Genomic DNA, 16,358 nt, shown 5'->3' with positions numbered 1-16,358 from the left:
TCTATGCTAATTGATGATGAGTTTGTGTATTTGCAGTGTAGCTAGTTTGGGTTAGGAAGTGTAGCCTGTAATTGAGGAACAGTTTTTAGGGGAGCAGCACTAACTGGCTTATCTGAAGATCAGTCTTATAATTGTGACCAGGTAAGCACCATGGACTCTGAGATCAACTAACCCAAGAGGGGAGGACTTTTTGATTGTGATAGGTCAAATAAAGGCCTTGTTTTTAGAAGATTAAAAGGAAACTTCTAAATGTTTTTGTAGTCTGTTTCTGTTTTGCAGCCAGTACCCTAAATTGGTGGTTCTTGGTGGGAACATATAGAGAGGTCCTGACAGATTGTTTAGCAGGAAGTACCGTAGGTAGCAATCTGTTCATTTTAATTCCCTGCCCCCTGCCCCCGCCTCCCCCACCGCTACCACTGCTGGATTCAAATTCCAGAGCTTTCTTGTCAGAATAACTATGGCTGTTGTATTGCTCTAGTTAGGTCTCTTTCTATCATAAATGCCTTTGAAAAAAAATTAGTATTAAAGTATCACTTGAGGCAACTCAGGTCCTTTAAAACTAACATTTTTTTAAAAAGAGTTCCACTGCATTACCATTAACTCATTCCCCTTGCACGTATGAATTCCTAGTCATCTTTCGGTAAGGTCATAATTGGAGATAGAGGCAGCAAGAGCAATTTAAGAGAATGTGGTAAGGAGAATCTCATTGCTCCCGGCTACTAGGAGCAATGCATTTATGCCATAAATGTGAAAAGCAGATTTGGTTACCTTTCCTTTACAGAAGCCTACTCACTATACCTGGTCTCATCTCAAAAATTCTGAATTACTAGGATGTCTTGACAACCTCATGCTGTTTTAATTCTACGTAAAGAATAACACTTTAAGAAAATTATTGTGAAATGTATTAAGCACAGACTATGTATAGCACTCTTTGGTACTGTGGAAAGATGGATACTGAGAAAAGAGAAAATTAAATGACTCCCTTAATAATCGAGTCTAGGTTGGAAGTTGATTTGAACTATGTACTTACACAGCTAAAAGCAAATTTCAGGTAGTGTATACATGCAGAAATATAAGTTTGTATGTACCTGTGTAGAGAGAACGCAGTGCAAGGGAAAATCATTTGGGGCAGGTTATATTTGAGATGGGTAGTTCTATTTTAAGCACAATTTCAGTAACATCCTCAAGTATATTATTCTTCAAATAGAAGTAAACCCTCTCCATTGTTTATATAAAATAGATTTGAGTCATAAGTGAGCAGGCATATCTGCCCTTAGATATAATGCTCTCATTTCTCTGTCTTTAAACCTTATAACCTCCAGGGATCCTGCTTTATCTCAGTACGTGGTGTGGTCATCACTGTAATTGTACCTCACCAGTCATTTTTGAATTTCTGGAGTCATGTATTAACTCTGCTATCAGTATGGACCCAATTCCTTTCCCTATCCTCTCTGCCTACCCAAATCCTGCATATCTGTTAAGTCCTATATAAACACTACTTCTAAAATTTTTCCTTATTATCCCCATCTCTCATATATTGTTTGAATTCCTATGGAATTTGAGGGAGTATCGTGTATTTCATTTTATGAGTCTGCCAAGACTGATCACCTGTGGTAGGCAATGAATCGTGGGCATGTAGGAATGCGGATAAGGATGAAAAAGGCATCCTGTATAATTTTAATCACACCTCCCTGTGCTCATACAATTTTCTCTTAGTTTTATATGTTCTTAATGGGAATAAGGATGGGAGTGGGCATATAAGAATCTACTCAAAGGCATGAAATTTTTATATTGATCAGTAAGGGACATAGATTCAAAGGGTTGTAGGTCAACTAGATGGTCATTCTAAATTGGTTTTGCTCTGAGTTCTGCAGTGTGAACATATTTGAATACATCGTATGATCTATGGGAACAAAACAGTCTTTCTTGAGGCACAGCTTTCTTAATACATGTTGGCAGAATCTCTTTGCATAAATTTAGAAATTCTTATTTTATGCCTTCTGCTTTCTTTCATAGGAATTCCAAAAAAGAACTAAATGATATTCGATTTGAATTTACTCCTGGGAGAGGTGAGGCATCAAACGGATTGAAAACAAAATAGCTTCTAATTTGTGATTCAGTGAAATGTGTTGTGAAGTTTCTGTCCTTTGTGAAGTTTTGCTTTTAAAGGATAATAAAAATTTTCCCGGTTTTGGGGAGCATATAAGTGAGATAAAAATGCAGTTCGTAGACTACTAAACACATTTAGAAAACCTTGTATAATAACACAAACAGTAATAAATATATAATAGCTCTTTACAGCTTAGTATAGGCCAGGCATTGTCTTAAGCGTTATCTTATTAAATTCTCACAGCAGCCTACTAAGGAAAAATTATTATCCCCATATTATCGATGATGAAATCAAGACTTAGAGAGAGGCAAAGTAACTTGTTCAAGGTCACACAGCTGGAAAGAGGTAGAGCTGAAATTCAAATCAGATCTGTCAGAATCCAGAGTTCTTGCTTTATACATGGTTGTCCTCCATGATGGTAAAGAAACAAGGTCTGCAGTCTCCTCTCTCCTCAGACAGAAGCTGAGGCTTGTCATGTACTGTTTCTGGCTGTCGAACTTCACCTTGAACAAGGCATGTTTTGTTTCTTGCCTTTATTACTCAGGATTCTAATTTGGGGAGTAGCCAGCAAGTATCTGTTCTGTGTATCATGCTTATTCTTCTTGCCGTCTCACTATTATCAGCAACTAACCACTAAAGAGAAAAGATGCAGGTGTACAGAGGTGTTACCAGTTTTACTTTTTAAAAACCAGGCAACATCACATTTTCAGGAATTAATTCAAATTGCTGGTTGCCTGTGTGAATGTGTGGACGCTCTCCGCAGCAGTCCTCCTGTTCCCTCTGAGGTGCTCATTTTCAAGCCCTTGGGAACCAGTACTACTGAGTTGGTTGAAGATGAGGTTAATTGGGGATACTCTATCCTCATCTTTTTACTTTCTAGTTATACCCATTGCTCAGATTGTACCACCTGGGATAACTAGATAAGAAGAAAAGCCCACCAGAATAAAAAAGTAAATGAATTTAGTAAAAAACTTGAAGTATGATTCCCAAAGAGAAGAGAAAAATTTTTTGAGACAAAAATTGTTGCCTCAGTTTTTGAGAATAAATCATTTTGGTTTTTTAGCCCTAGAGATGCTCAGTATTCAACATCATGTCTCAGAGCTCTGAGAGCTCAGTCCAGGACTGTACTTGAAAATAGGAATTTCCTCTGCAACATCAGTGTCAGGTGCTTTTCTAACTGGGCCGGAATCCATCTACATTACACCATTTAGAAAGTTATCTTTACATTGAGCTGTATAAACCAGATATTTGCCACCTGGTTTATACAGATTCTGCCCTCTAGCTAGATCTGTGAGAATTCCTCACTTCAGATAATCCCAGTGGTAGGAAAAGTCTTTGGGAGGAAGACCCTGCCTGCCTTCTTGGTTCTGTGGATTTAGCAGCCAACTTGGGCCTAGCATGGCACACTGACACCCACATGAGCTGTGAGCGTTAACAGTGTCAAGCATGCACAAAAAACAGAGCACTGTCTTCTTTGTCCTTGCAGATACAGCGGAGGGTGTCTCTCAGGAACTCATTTCTGCTGGCCTGGTCGACGGAAGGGATTTAGTAATAGGTAACTCCATTGCGTTCTGCCCATGTGCTCCTGTGTCTCTGTATACTTAGTACATAGAAAAGCAGGTTTTTAATTTCACTGAGTAGGTCTGATGGTTCTTGGCTTTGCTGAAATTATAGGTAATGGGATAGTTCCTTAAACACACACAAAATTTCACCTCTGAGTTTGTTTGTGACTTCCAATGATAGTAAGTGAAAGCACACCCAAGGTCTTTAGGAGACTAATAGAAATTATGGCAAAAGTAACAGGTTAAAGTAAGCTTGGTCATATCTGATCTGTTTTGGATACCTAATTTTTGTGGCCCAAGTTGAACAAAAGTCATTAGAGATTTAGTCCTAGAAAAGCAGGAAGGAAGAGAGAAGGCCCAATGAGGCCACAGGTCCTTGTTACTGAAGGAAAAGACCATGTCCTTAGGCACAGTTTTCCATGAAAGACCAGATAGTAAATAGTTTAGGCCTTGCGGGCCATGTACAGTGTCTGTCGCTTTTAAACCACTCTTAGTTTTTTCTCTCTTGCCGGAGAACAAAAACAGACCACAGGCTGGTTTGTTGACTTCTGGCCTTGGGGTTTCTGATCCATAAATCAGGAAATCATACCTCATTACCTGCATGTCTTTCCTACCTTAATACAACATTTTAAAGAAAGTTAATTTGACAGTGGCTCAAGGTGTACTACTTAGAAATCAGTTTAAAAGACACTTTCATTTGGGGAGTGATTATTTGATCTGTCTGCTTCCATTTTGATTGTACAGAGCATATTCTTAACTACCATTTAAGCTTTTAAAATACGGTTGAAAGTGGATTTATGTAACTTCTCATTCATTACCTTCTCTGTTTGTATGATTACAGTGGCAGCTAATTTGCAGAAAATTGTGGAAGAACCTCAGTCAAATCGATCTGTCACTTTCAAACTGGTACTCATCCCTTCTTCCTTATGAAAACATCTTGCCTTTTACACACTGGCAGCTTCTCCAGACCAGCTTCTATGTGCCCTGAGTGATGAGGATATTAAAATGTGGTGGATTGTGTTCATTTAGCCTCCCCAGTGCCCTGGGCTGATGTTTCCCTTTGAGTGGCCACTCTTCCTCTGTCCATGCCAGGAAACCTCTGACCCCAGCCCCTTGGCTATTCATAAGAGAAACTATTAGCCAGTCTGACTCTAGCTGTTTACCCAGCCCCCTTCTTTTCTGGAATAAATACCTTCGTCAGTCTCCTATTTGTATCCTAGGGACCTGTTGCCCACTGCCTACCTTCCCACTATCCCATGTCAGTTTTATTTGCTACCTGCAAGTTTGTTTATAATAATCACAGTTTCTCATTTTGTTTGGTTCTTAGGCATCTGGTGTCGAAGGCTCGGATATTCCTGATGATGGTAAACTGATAGGATTTGCCCAGCTCAGCATCAGCTAAACCACAACCCTGGAAGAGGCGGCCTAAGGAGATTCCACACATGCGTATCTCTGTTGCTTCTATTGGCCTAAACCCACTACTGCCAAAGAACCCAGCAACAAACCTCCCGGCTAGGAGCTTTAGAAGTCTTTATGTTCTTCCTGCCATCATTCCTCCTTTTCCCACAGGAAAAGAAAAGTTGGATCACTAGTGGCCAGCATCCCCAGAGTTCCGTTAGTAAACTTACTTCATATGTCCCCTGTCTTCCTCCATCTGAGAAGTGGCCCACGTGCTTCAACACCCAGGAGGGAGATCTGTCAGCTCATTCTTGCCTTACTCCAATGATGGCCCAGGTGGAAAAGTAGCAGCTGTATCGGGCTTCCTCATCCCGCCTGTTCCCCCACACCGGCCAGGATATGGACATCTTGGGATATCTCTTTACCACTGAAGTAGAATTGATTGTTCAGCTGGAGCCCAGAGAATTTAATTTAGTGTTTTTTCTTTGTACCTGATGTGAATTCTAGCAACCTTTGTTAGGAAAAAGCACAGCCTCAGATGGAGGCAGCCTAAACTGTGTTCTTGTTTTGTTCATGGTGTTTCTAAGCGTTTTGCTGAAGCTGCCCTCAGGCACCCCCTTCTTCATTGCTCTCTCCAGAAAGGGTTGCTAGCCTTAACTTCAGCTGGTGCAAAACATCTGACTGTAGCCGAACTTCAGCCATCGGATCCTTCAAAGTGGAACTTTGGATTGTTTTTACAGACAACATCGAGTAATGGCTTGTAAATGTGAATTTTTGCAAGAGGTGGTTTTTGAACAGGAAAATCATAATTCATATCATTGGAGAAGTATTTATTTTCAAATATTAAATTGAAGAAAAACTCAATCCTCCCATGAAAATCAGTTTGCCTGGCCTCCAAGTCATGAGGAAATGGGTATGCAAGGCTGAGATTTCTACAGCAATAAAGGAGACACACACTGGGCCGGAGAGGCCTGCCTTCTGCCTGCTCTCCTGCACTGACCCTTTGGAGGGGGTCTCTGTGTGCTGAAGCTAACTCAAGATGGAAAGTGAAACCACATGTGCCGTGACCTTTAGGTTTTATGAGTAGACAGTGTTCATTTGATTTTCTACAGAAATAATATAAATTATTCTTTAGGTTTAAAAAGAGCACTCATAATGCAATATGTGAATAATCAGTGAGGTTGATTTTTCTTTTTTCCTACCGTTTCATAGTCTTTGTCTAACTGCTAGTAACCCTGCCGAGTTTTATATATGAGTGGGATACTCAATCTGGCCTTAAAAAGATACACAAAGATGGGCTCTGGGTCCCTGGAAAGGGGGAGAGTTGCCCTTTACAGAATCACTCAAGCCCTTTCCAGAAGTGTTGGTCTGATGAACAAGGTTGTTTTACCTTATTTTCTCTTGGAACATATCTGAAAGCCTTCCCCACAAATAACTTGTCACACCTTTTGTTTCATTCTCAGCCTTTAGTTTTAGTCATGGGCTTTCTTCACCTGCCCTAGGTGCAAAGGCATGTTGGGAAAGAGATGGATGTTGGGGAGGAAGAGGGGATGAATTTCAGATGGGAGTTGGGAGGAGAGTAGGTGAGAAAATCAGACACCAAAGTTCAATGTCCCAGCAGTCTTGGTAAAAGGAGGGAGCCTGCTGAACCAGAAGGGAGAAAAGAAGATTGACCAGCTTGCTAGAAAAATATTTAGCTTTTCTTTTTCTTTTTTTGTGGGGGGGATGGAGAGGAAAAAGGACGGGGAGGTGGGAATGAGGTATAGCAAAGAGATAGCATCCTCTTTGGCACAAGACTAGTGGCTTACCTTAGAGTCTTTCTGTTTGTTTGTTTCAAACAAACCCATCATAATCTACTTATTTATGAATCCAAGGGATGGTAGTATCACTCTGTTCTAGCATTCTGTGTGGAGATGGTCTGGTGCCCAGCTGGGAGTGAGCAGCAGCCTATCCCCTGTTCACTTTCTCTAGCCCATCATTACCTGTGAACTGCAGTGGGGCAGTCATGGCAAATAGAATTGGGCTGGGGTTTCTCCTTCTTTTCAGTTCATTGTTTGCCCTGCTAGGAATTAGAAGACAGACACCATGTCCCAGGACAGTGTTATTTCTTCTGCATGATGTGTGGTAGACTCCCTTTGCTGGCTTGTGCAGTGATACTGAGAAAATACATGAACAGAAACTGCCCAGGTGGAACAGCACGTAACCTAGTGAGTGACTGTACTCCTTTCTAGGAATGCTGGTTCAGAGTGCACCTCTGTCACTAGGTCCCAGGATCCCCTTGTCCCTGGAGTAGGGACTAACTGTAGCACAAAGTAATATGTGCCAATGCTATTTGTGAAATGTTTGGTCTTTCTAAATGACTAATGGATTTGTTTGGGTTTTTGCTTAAGTTTTGAACCAAATCCTAGAGCCAGCTGATAATATTTAATAATCTGGAGGATAGAATAATGATGTACCAATAAGTGGAGATTCCTCCTTATGATGTATGCTAGGTTATGGAAGATGTAAAATATTCAACTTTTTCCTCCTTTTTTTGGACTTTGTATTTTACTGCATGTTTTCTTCATTTTTAATCAATAAAGAGTAAATTGTCCGTAGTGGTGTATGGATGCTTTATTTTAGTGGCCGTTGGCAGAGAGCTGTGGGTTGTGGGTCAGGGAATCACCACCAACTTTAATTTTTCATGTGAATAGAAGCCAAAGTACATATAAACTATAAAGTGTATCTGTTGATCTACAAATTACCTAGAACCGTTAAAGCCATTATATAGTTGGGGAAACTGCAGCCCTAAAAGGGAGGGATGAGGTCAGCCCAAGGAATTAGGGTGGGATATGGAACTCCTTTTCTAATTTTTGATCTTTTTTAAATCTTTGATTTTGCTCGTGCTGTTGGGCAAGGAAGGATGTCAGATTCAAGCCCTTGGGAGTCTCTCTTGAAAGTTCAGAACAGGGCTGAACTTATCTCTTCTTGGCTTTGATATTGCAATGGTGAAGTTATACAAGATTCTAGGCTCCTTTGTATTCCTGTTATCCTCCCAACTGCAGGAGGAATCTTCCCTCATCATCCATCAGTGGCTTTTGATCCATGATAACACTGCTTGTGGGTCCTGGTATTTCAGAGCTCAGGGCTGTGGAGCCTTGGAGTTGACGGTACTGTTTGGCCTGCAGCTAGTGGAGTTTGCTTTCAATATAAGCAAGTTATAAAAGTGGAATCAAACTATCATGGGGATAGGAAGGAGATACTGGTTACTCGTAAGTGACCATGGTATATCTGGAGGGAAGGGAAAGGGTCAAGGGCAAATTGAGCCTTCACTTGCCCATTTCTGACAAAATCAGGTCATATCACTAGGCTTGGTTCCTTAGCTTTATTTGTTTGGCAACAATACTCAGTGCATCCATTCAGGGATTCCTCCTTTGAGTCAGGTTATCTACCCCAAGGTTTTTCGTTTTGTTTTGTTTTGTTTTGTTTTTTTCTTTAATGGACTTTAATTTTTAGGGCAGTTTTAGTTTCACAATAAAATTGAGTAGAAGATACAAAGAGTTCCCACACACCTCCTGACTCCACCCACAAACAGCCTCCACTACATCCCCCACTAGAGTGGTACATTTGATACAACTGATGAATGTACATTGACACACCATTATCACCCAAAGTCCATAGTTTACATTAGGGTTCACTCTTGGTGGTGTACATTCTATGGGTTTTGACAAATACGTGATGACATATATCCACCATTACAGTATCACACAGAATAGTTTCACTGCTCTAAACTTCTGTGCTACCTGTTCCTCCCTCCCCCACTAGCCTGTGAGAACCACTGATCTTTTTACTGTCTATTGCCTTTTCCAAAGTATCATATAGTTAGAATCAAACAGTATGTACCCTTTTCAGATTTTCCTCTTTTACTTAGTAATATGCATTTCAGTCTCCTCAATGATTTTTCATAGCTTGATAGCACATTTCTTTTTAACAGAATAATATTCCATAGTCTGTACCTCAGTTCATTCACCCACTGAAGGACACCTTGATTGTTGCCAAATTTTGGCAATTATGAATAAAGCTTAGTAAACATCTGAGGGCAGATATTTGTGTAGACAGTTGAAAACAGCAACAGCTTTTTTGGAGAAACTCCAAGGAATGCGATTACTGGATCGTGGGTAAGGCTATGTTTTGTAAGAAACTACCAAACCTTGTGGCTGTACCATTTTGTGTTCCCACCAGCAGTGGATGAGAGTTCCTGTTACTCCACATCTTTAACAGCATTTGCTATTACTGGTATTTTGGATTTGGCCATTCTAATAGGTGTGTAGTGATACGTCTTTTTAATTTGCAACTTCCTAATGACATTTGCATCTTTTCATATGCTTATTTGCTATCTGTGTATCTTTGGTGAGGTGTGTGTTCAGGTCTTTAGCCCTCCCCACTTCCCCCCTAATTTTAACTTTTTGTTTTGAAATAATCTCAGACTACAGAAAAATTTACAAAAACAATACAAAGAATTCCCCTATACCCATCTCCCAACTTCCCCAAATGTTAACATCTTACATAACCACTTACAATGATCAAAATCAGGAAATTAACATTGATATATTGACTAGTCTACAGATGTTATGCAAAAGTTGTCAATTGCCCCACTACTACTCTTTCTGGTCCCACGATCCAATTCAGGATCTCACATTGTATTTAATTGTTATAATTCCTTAGACTCTTTCAATCTGGGATAGCTCCTGGTCTTTGTTCTCATGGCCTTCACATTTGAAAAATGATGGCTAGTTGTTTTGCAGAATGACTCAATTTGGATTTATCTGATGTTGTCTCATGATTGAATTCAGGCTATGCGTTTAGAGAAAGAAAACCACTGAATTGATGTCAGGCTCTTTGCAATTCATCATCAGGAAGCACACCATGTAAACATCTCATGAGTGGTCATGTTAACTGATCACTTGGTTAAGGTGTGTTTGCTGGATTTCTCCACTGTAAAGTTACTATTTTTCCTCTTATAATTAATTAATGTTTTGTGAGGAGGTAGTTTGAGATTGTATAAATCTTGTTACTCATAACTTTGCTCAAAAACGTTAGCATTCTTTGATGATTCTTATGTAGCTCAATTATAACTGTGATATTTGCTAAATAATTTTTTTCTTTTTTGTTTTAAATTAACTGTCCCAGATTCTGACTAAATGAAGATTTTCTGCTTCCATCACTTATTCTACATTTATGAATTGGAATTCTACTGTAAGGAAGAGCTTTCCCTTTTCCCTCACTATGTGTGAGTTCAATTATTTACTTATGTAAGCATGACTTGCCAACAGAATATATTATACTTGTTAATTTTTGCTGAACTGATAGGGGAGAAATTATATCCTGGTGTTGGTTTCTCTAACTATATGTGAGGTTGGAAGGTTAAAGAGCCCATTTATAGTTAATAGACTTGCTCATTTTAAAATCAAGTTATTTTTCTTACTGAGTTGTAACAGTTCTTTGTATAGTTTTGTTAACAGTCTTTTATGAGATATGCCTTTTGCAAATATTTTCTCCCAGTCTGTGTCTTATCTTCTTGTTCTCCTAACAGTGTCTTTCACAGAGCAGATGCATTTAACTGTAATAAAGTCCACCTTACCAATTATTTCTTTCATGGAGCACGTCTTTGGTGTTGTAACTAAAAGGTCATTACTATGCCCGAGGTCATCAAGGTTTTCTCCTGTTGTCTTCTAAGGATTTTATAGTTTTGCATTTTCTGTTTGGGTCTGTGATTCATTTTGAGTTAATTTTTGTGAAGGGTGTAAGATTGTTTGTAGGGTCAGTTTTTTTGCATGTGGGTGTCCACTGTAATAGTGGACTCATCTGTTTCTCCTTCCACTTCTATCAGTTTTTGCCTGACATGTTTTGATGCTCTGTTTTTAGGTACATACACATTAAGGATTGTTACATCGTCTTGGAAAATTGACTCCATTAAGTAATGTCCCTCTTTATCCCTGGTAACTTTACTTGGTCTGAGCGACTCCTACTATCTTTTGATTAGTGTTGCATGGTATATTTTTCTCCATTTCTTTACTTTTAATCTATATGTGGGCCGGGCGCGGTGGCTCAAGCCTGTAATCCCAGCACTTTGGGAGGCCGAGACGGGTGGATCACGAGGTCAGGAGATCGAGACCATCCTGGCTAACACGGTGAAACCCGTCTCTACTAAGAAATACAAAAAACTAGCCGGGCGAGGTGGCGGGCGCCTGTAGTCCCAGCTATTCGGGAGGCTGAGGCCGGAGAATGGCGTGAACCCGGAAGGCGGAGCTTGCAGTGAGCTGAGATCCGGCCACTGCACTCTAGTCTGGGCTACAGAGTGAGACTCCATCTCAAAAAAAAAAAAAAAAAAAAAAAAAAAATCTATATGTGTCTATGTTTAAAGGGGGTTTCTTGTTGAAAACATACAGTTGAGTCTTGGGTTTTTTTGATCCACACTGACTACCTCTGCCTTTTTGTTGATGTTTTTAATACCGATGGCATGTAAAGTGATCAGCTATTGATACAGTTGGACTAACACTTGTTGTAGTTTTCTATTTGTTGCCCTTGTTCCTCAAACTTATTTTTGTCTTCTACTCTTTTTCTGCCTTTTGTAGTTTTAATTGAGAATTTTATATGATTTTATTTTCTCCCCTTTCTTAGCATACCAATTATACTTCTTTTTTTATCTTTGTTTAGTAGTTGACTAGAGTTTGCAATGTATATTTCTAACTAATTTAAGTCTCTTTTCAAATAACAGTATACTATTTCACAGGTAGTACCAATACAAAATAATCCTGTTTCCTCCCTCTCATCCTTTATATTATTGCTGTCATTCATTTCAGTTACACATAAGCATATATATTATATATGTGTGTATATATATATATACACACAAGCAAAGATAATCTAATTTGCTGCTCTTATTTTGAAGAAAATGTTATCTTTTAGGTCAATTATGTTTAAGTAAAATAAACTTTTTTTTTTTTTTAACCTTCACTTATTTCTTCTCTGATACTCTTCATTTCTATATGTACTTCCGAGTTTCTGACCTATGTAATTTTCCTACTCTCTGAAGATCTTCTTTTAACATTTCTTGCAAGGCAGGTCTACTTGTAACAAATTCCCCCAGTTTTTGTTTGCCTGAGAAAGTCTCTATTTCTCTACCATTTTGGGGGGATAGTTACGCAGGATACAGGATTCTAAGTTGGTGGGGCTTTTTTCTCTGAGCACTTTAAATATTTCACTCCACTTTCTTCTTGCTTATGTGGTTTCTGAGGAGAAGCTGATGTAATTCTTTTTTTCTTTTTTTTTTTTTTGAGACAAGAGTCTTAGTCTGTTGCCCGGCTGGAGTGCAGTGGCATGCTCCTGGCTCACTGCAACCTCTGCCTCCCAGGTTCAAGCAGTTCTGCCTCATCCTCCTGAGTAGCTGGGACTACAGGCACGTGCCACCATGCCCGGCTAATTTTTTGTATGTTTAGTAGAGATGGGGTTTCACTATGTTAGTCAGGATGGTCTCGATCTCCTGACCTCGTGATCCGCCCACCTCAGCCTCCCAAAGATGTAATTCTTATCTAACTCCTCTACAGGTAAGGTGTGTTTTTTCCCTTTGACTTTTTCAGGAGTTTTCTTTATCTTTTATTTTCTGTAGTTTGAAAATGAGGTGCCTACGTGTAGTTTTTTGGCATTTATTCTACTTGGTGTTCTCTGAGCTTCCTGGGTCTGTGGTTTGGCGACCAACATTAATTTGGGGAAATCCTCAATCATTATTATTTCAAATATTTCATTTGTTCCTTTTTCTTTCTTCTAGAATTCCCATTGCACATGTTATACCTTTCGTAGTTTTTCTTTAGTTCTTGGTTATTCTCTGTTTTTCACCTTTCAGTTTTTGTTCTCGTTGCTTTTCAGTTTTGGCAGTTTTTATGCGATATCCTCAAGCTCAGAGATTCTCTCCTCAGGCATGTCCGGTCTACCAATAGGCCCATCAAAGGCATTCTTCATTTCTGTTGCAGTGTTTTTGATCCCTAGCATTTCTATTTGGTTCTTTCTTAGAATGTTCATCTCTCTGCTTACATTGCCCATCTGTTCTTGTATGCTGTCTACTTTCCATTAGAGCCCTTAGCATCTTTGGGGTGTGTGTGTGTGTGTGTGTGTGTGTGTGTATGTTTTGTCCATAGTTCCTGGCCCATAACTCCCATAAACCCTTGTTACAGTAAACATAATCTCTCTTTCTTACCTTCTCCAGTCTCCTTTTCTCTGCCCAAGGCAGGACTCTAATCTGATTGTGGGTCATAAAAGGCCCTCATTCCAGAGGGAGGACCTGCCCGATATCCTGGAGGAAGGAATGCTACACAGAGTGGCCAAAAAGAATCTGAACAGACAGAGCTTGCTGGGTTTAGATCATACCCTTTTTGTACAATCACATTTTGACATGGTTGTCCATGCTTCTGTTCATATCATGCCTATTGAATGAAGTCTCCACAAAAAAGCCCAAGAGGACAGGACCGGGGGCTTCTAGGGAGCTGAACACATGGAGGGTGACAGGGAAGGTGAACAATAATTCATCCATGTGCAGGAAGCTAGGTGCAGTAGCACACACTTGTAATCCCAGTGACCTCAGGAAGCAGAGGTGGGAGGATTGTTGGAGCCCAGGAGTATGAAGCTGCAATGAACTATGATTGTGCACTGCACTCCAGCCTGGGCAACACAGCAAGATCCTGTCTTAAAAAAAAATCCACATGCTGGGGGGGTGGTGCACCCCAATTCCACAGGGACAGAAGTTCCTGTGCTTGGGACTCTTTCAGACCCTACCCTATGTATCTCTTCGTCTAGTTGTTTATTTCTATCCTTTTAAATATTGTTTATAATAAATTGGTAAACATAAGCATTTTCTTGAGTTCTGTGAGCTGCTCTAGCAAATTAACCCAAAGAGGTGTCAGGGGAACCCCACCTTAAGTGGGTCTGTCAGAAGTTCCAGAGGCCCAGACTTGTGACTGGTGTCTGAAAGTGGGAACACCAGTCTTGGAGACCTAGCCCTCAACCTGTGGGGTCTGATGCTATCTGCAAGTAGATAGTGTTGGAATTGAGTTGGAAGAAACCCAGCTGGTGTTGGCTACAGAATTGATTGCTTCCTAGCTGGTGGGGAGAAATTCCCACATATTTGGAGGTCACAGAAGCCTTCGTTTTTAATTATTTTGTTGGTGTGAGAGCAGAGGAAAAATTGAGTTTTTCCTAAGAGCATGTCAATCATAGTTGCTTTAAATTCCCAGTCTGGTAATTCCAACGTGAATAACTCTTCTTAGATCTGTCAAAGAAGTGAAGTCACAGGGCAAAACACTGCTCCAAAACACTGCTAGATTTAAGTCTGGTTCTGATCTCTGCTCTGTCTCTTCAAACGGTGTTTTTGCCTTTTAGTATGCCTTGTAATCTGTTGTTGAAAGCTAGACATGATGTGTACTGGGTAAAGGGAATTCCAGTAAATAGGCCTTTAATGATGTGGTAAATTGTGGGGAGAGGGAAAGCAGTCTACGGTCCTGTGGTTAGGTCTCGGTCTTTTAGTGAGCCTGTGTCTCTGCACTGCGCTTACAAGTGCTTCTCAGCCTCCTACCCTCTCTTTAAATTGCAAATTTGAAAAAGACTTGAGACATCATCTAGTCCATCCCTGCAGGGGATCTTTGAGGAATAATACTTCCCTCTCCCTCCACCCCACACACGGACACCTCCCTCTGCTCCCTGGACTTGGTTGCCAGTGATCTTCCTGATACTTCCCATATGGAGAGTGTACAAAAAATTAGCCGGGCATGGTGGCGGGGACCTGCAATCCCAGCTACTCGGGAGGCTGAGGCAGGAGAATCACTTGAACCTGGTGGGCGGAGATTGCAGTGAGACGAGATTGCGCCATTGTACTCCAGTCCGAGCGACAGTGCCAGACTCTGTCTCAAAAACAAAACAAAACAAAACAGAACACTCTGGCTTATTTCAAATGGTTACTTGCCTCTCCCTGCTGGAAGCATGAGAGAATTGTTCTCGGATATTCACTGTATGAACCCAATAGAGCTCTTGGAAGTAAAAGCCACAGAAATATGGAGGCCTTTCTCTGGAGTTCTTAACTCTCAAAGTAATCTACATTGCGTCTCCAGCAATTTGTCAGTTACAGTTCAGGTTTTCTTATTCTGGTACTGGTTCCTGCAGAGGTTTCTTGTGGATTTCTGGTCCAGTAAATTGTAATTCTTTTTTTTTTGAGACGAAGTCTCAGTCTGTTGCCCAGGCTGGAGTGCAGTGTTGCGATCTTGGCTCACAGCAACCTCTGCCTCCCAGGTTCAAGCAATTCTTGAACCTCAGCCTCCTGAGTAGCTGGGATTACAGGTATGCATCACCATGCCCAGCTAATTTTTGTATTTTTAGTAGAGACAGGGTTTCCCCATGTTGGCCAGGCTGATCTCGAGCTCCTGACCTCAAGTGATCTTACCTGCTCAGCCTCACAAAGTCCTGGGATTGCAGGTATGAGCCACCGCGCCCGGCCTAAATTGTAATTCTCTGTATTCACCTGTGTGTCTCTAACTTTTGGGGCAGTCTTTTGCCTTGTGACTTCACTTCACTGACAGATCTAAGAAGAGTTATTCATTTTTCAGTTTGTTCAACATTTTACTTGTTAAAAAGGAGTGACAACTTCTAAGCTCCTTATGTGCCAGACCAGAAACCAGAAGTCTTACCACAACTTTTTATTTAATAGAATCATTAAATTGCAAATTTGAAAAAGATTTGAGACATCATCTAGTCCATCCCTGTAGGGGATCTTTGAGGAATACTTCCCTCTCCCTCTACCCCACACACGGACACCTGCCTCTGCTCCCTGGACATGGTTGCCAGTGATCTTCCTGATACTTCCCATATGGAGAGTGTATTCATTCCACTTAAAACTGCTCAGCTGGTTAGAAAACTCTTGTTACACCCCTCTTTGGTCTTAGCTGTGGCCTTGAATGAAGGCAGGTACAAAGAGGAAAATGAGGAAGACAGCTTCAAAGAGGATACCTGGTCATGGGCCTTGAAGCATTACAGAGAGCCTTTGGCAGTCTTTACAGGATATGGTGGGGAGGAAGGGAGGACAAAGTTAAGGGGAGGAAGAAGTAAAGCAAAACATTAGGATTTGGGGAACGTAGAGGTAACGTGAGACCAGTGACATTCAGTGCCTCAGTTCCAAGGTTTGGGGATCATAGTTCAGCTGGAGACTTGACTCTAGGGAGGTCTTTGATCAGGCCTCACTCTTGTCAGGAGTCTGCTAATCATTCTTT

The 16,358-nt window shown here is 40.6% G+C and overlaps 1 protein-coding gene across 2 annotated transcripts in view; it reads left to right on the top strand.

The window, feature by feature from the left end:
* The window catches only part of OXSR1 (oxidative stress responsive kinase 1), an 89,820-nt gene extending 82,157 nt beyond the window's left edge, over positions 1–7,663 (top strand). For both annotated transcript variants that reach the window (XM_021934562.2, XM_021934563.2), the window contains 4 exons: positions 2,017–2,069; positions 3,597–3,665; positions 4,514–4,578; positions 5,000–7,663. In XM_021934562.2, the coding sequence (XP_021790254.2) occupies positions 2,017–2,069; positions 3,597–3,665; positions 4,514–4,578; positions 5,000–5,074 (262 nt within the window). In that variant the 3' untranslated portion in view covers positions 5,075–7,663. The remainder of the gene's footprint in view (positions 1–2,016; positions 2,070–3,596; positions 3,666–4,513; positions 4,579–4,999) is intronic.
* The last annotated feature ends 8,695 nt before the right edge of the window (positions 7,664–16,358 follow it).

The sequence above is a fragment of the Papio anubis genome, chromosome 2 (assembly GCF_008728515.1).
Source record: "Papio anubis isolate 15944 chromosome 2, Panubis1.0, whole genome shotgun sequence".
In the NCBI taxonomy this organism is placed as follows: Eukaryota; Metazoa; Chordata; class Mammalia; order Primates; family Cercopithecidae; genus Papio; species Papio anubis.
The sequence above is the reverse complement of the archived record's forward strand: the minus strand, read 5'-3'. Positions and strand labels throughout refer to the sequence as shown.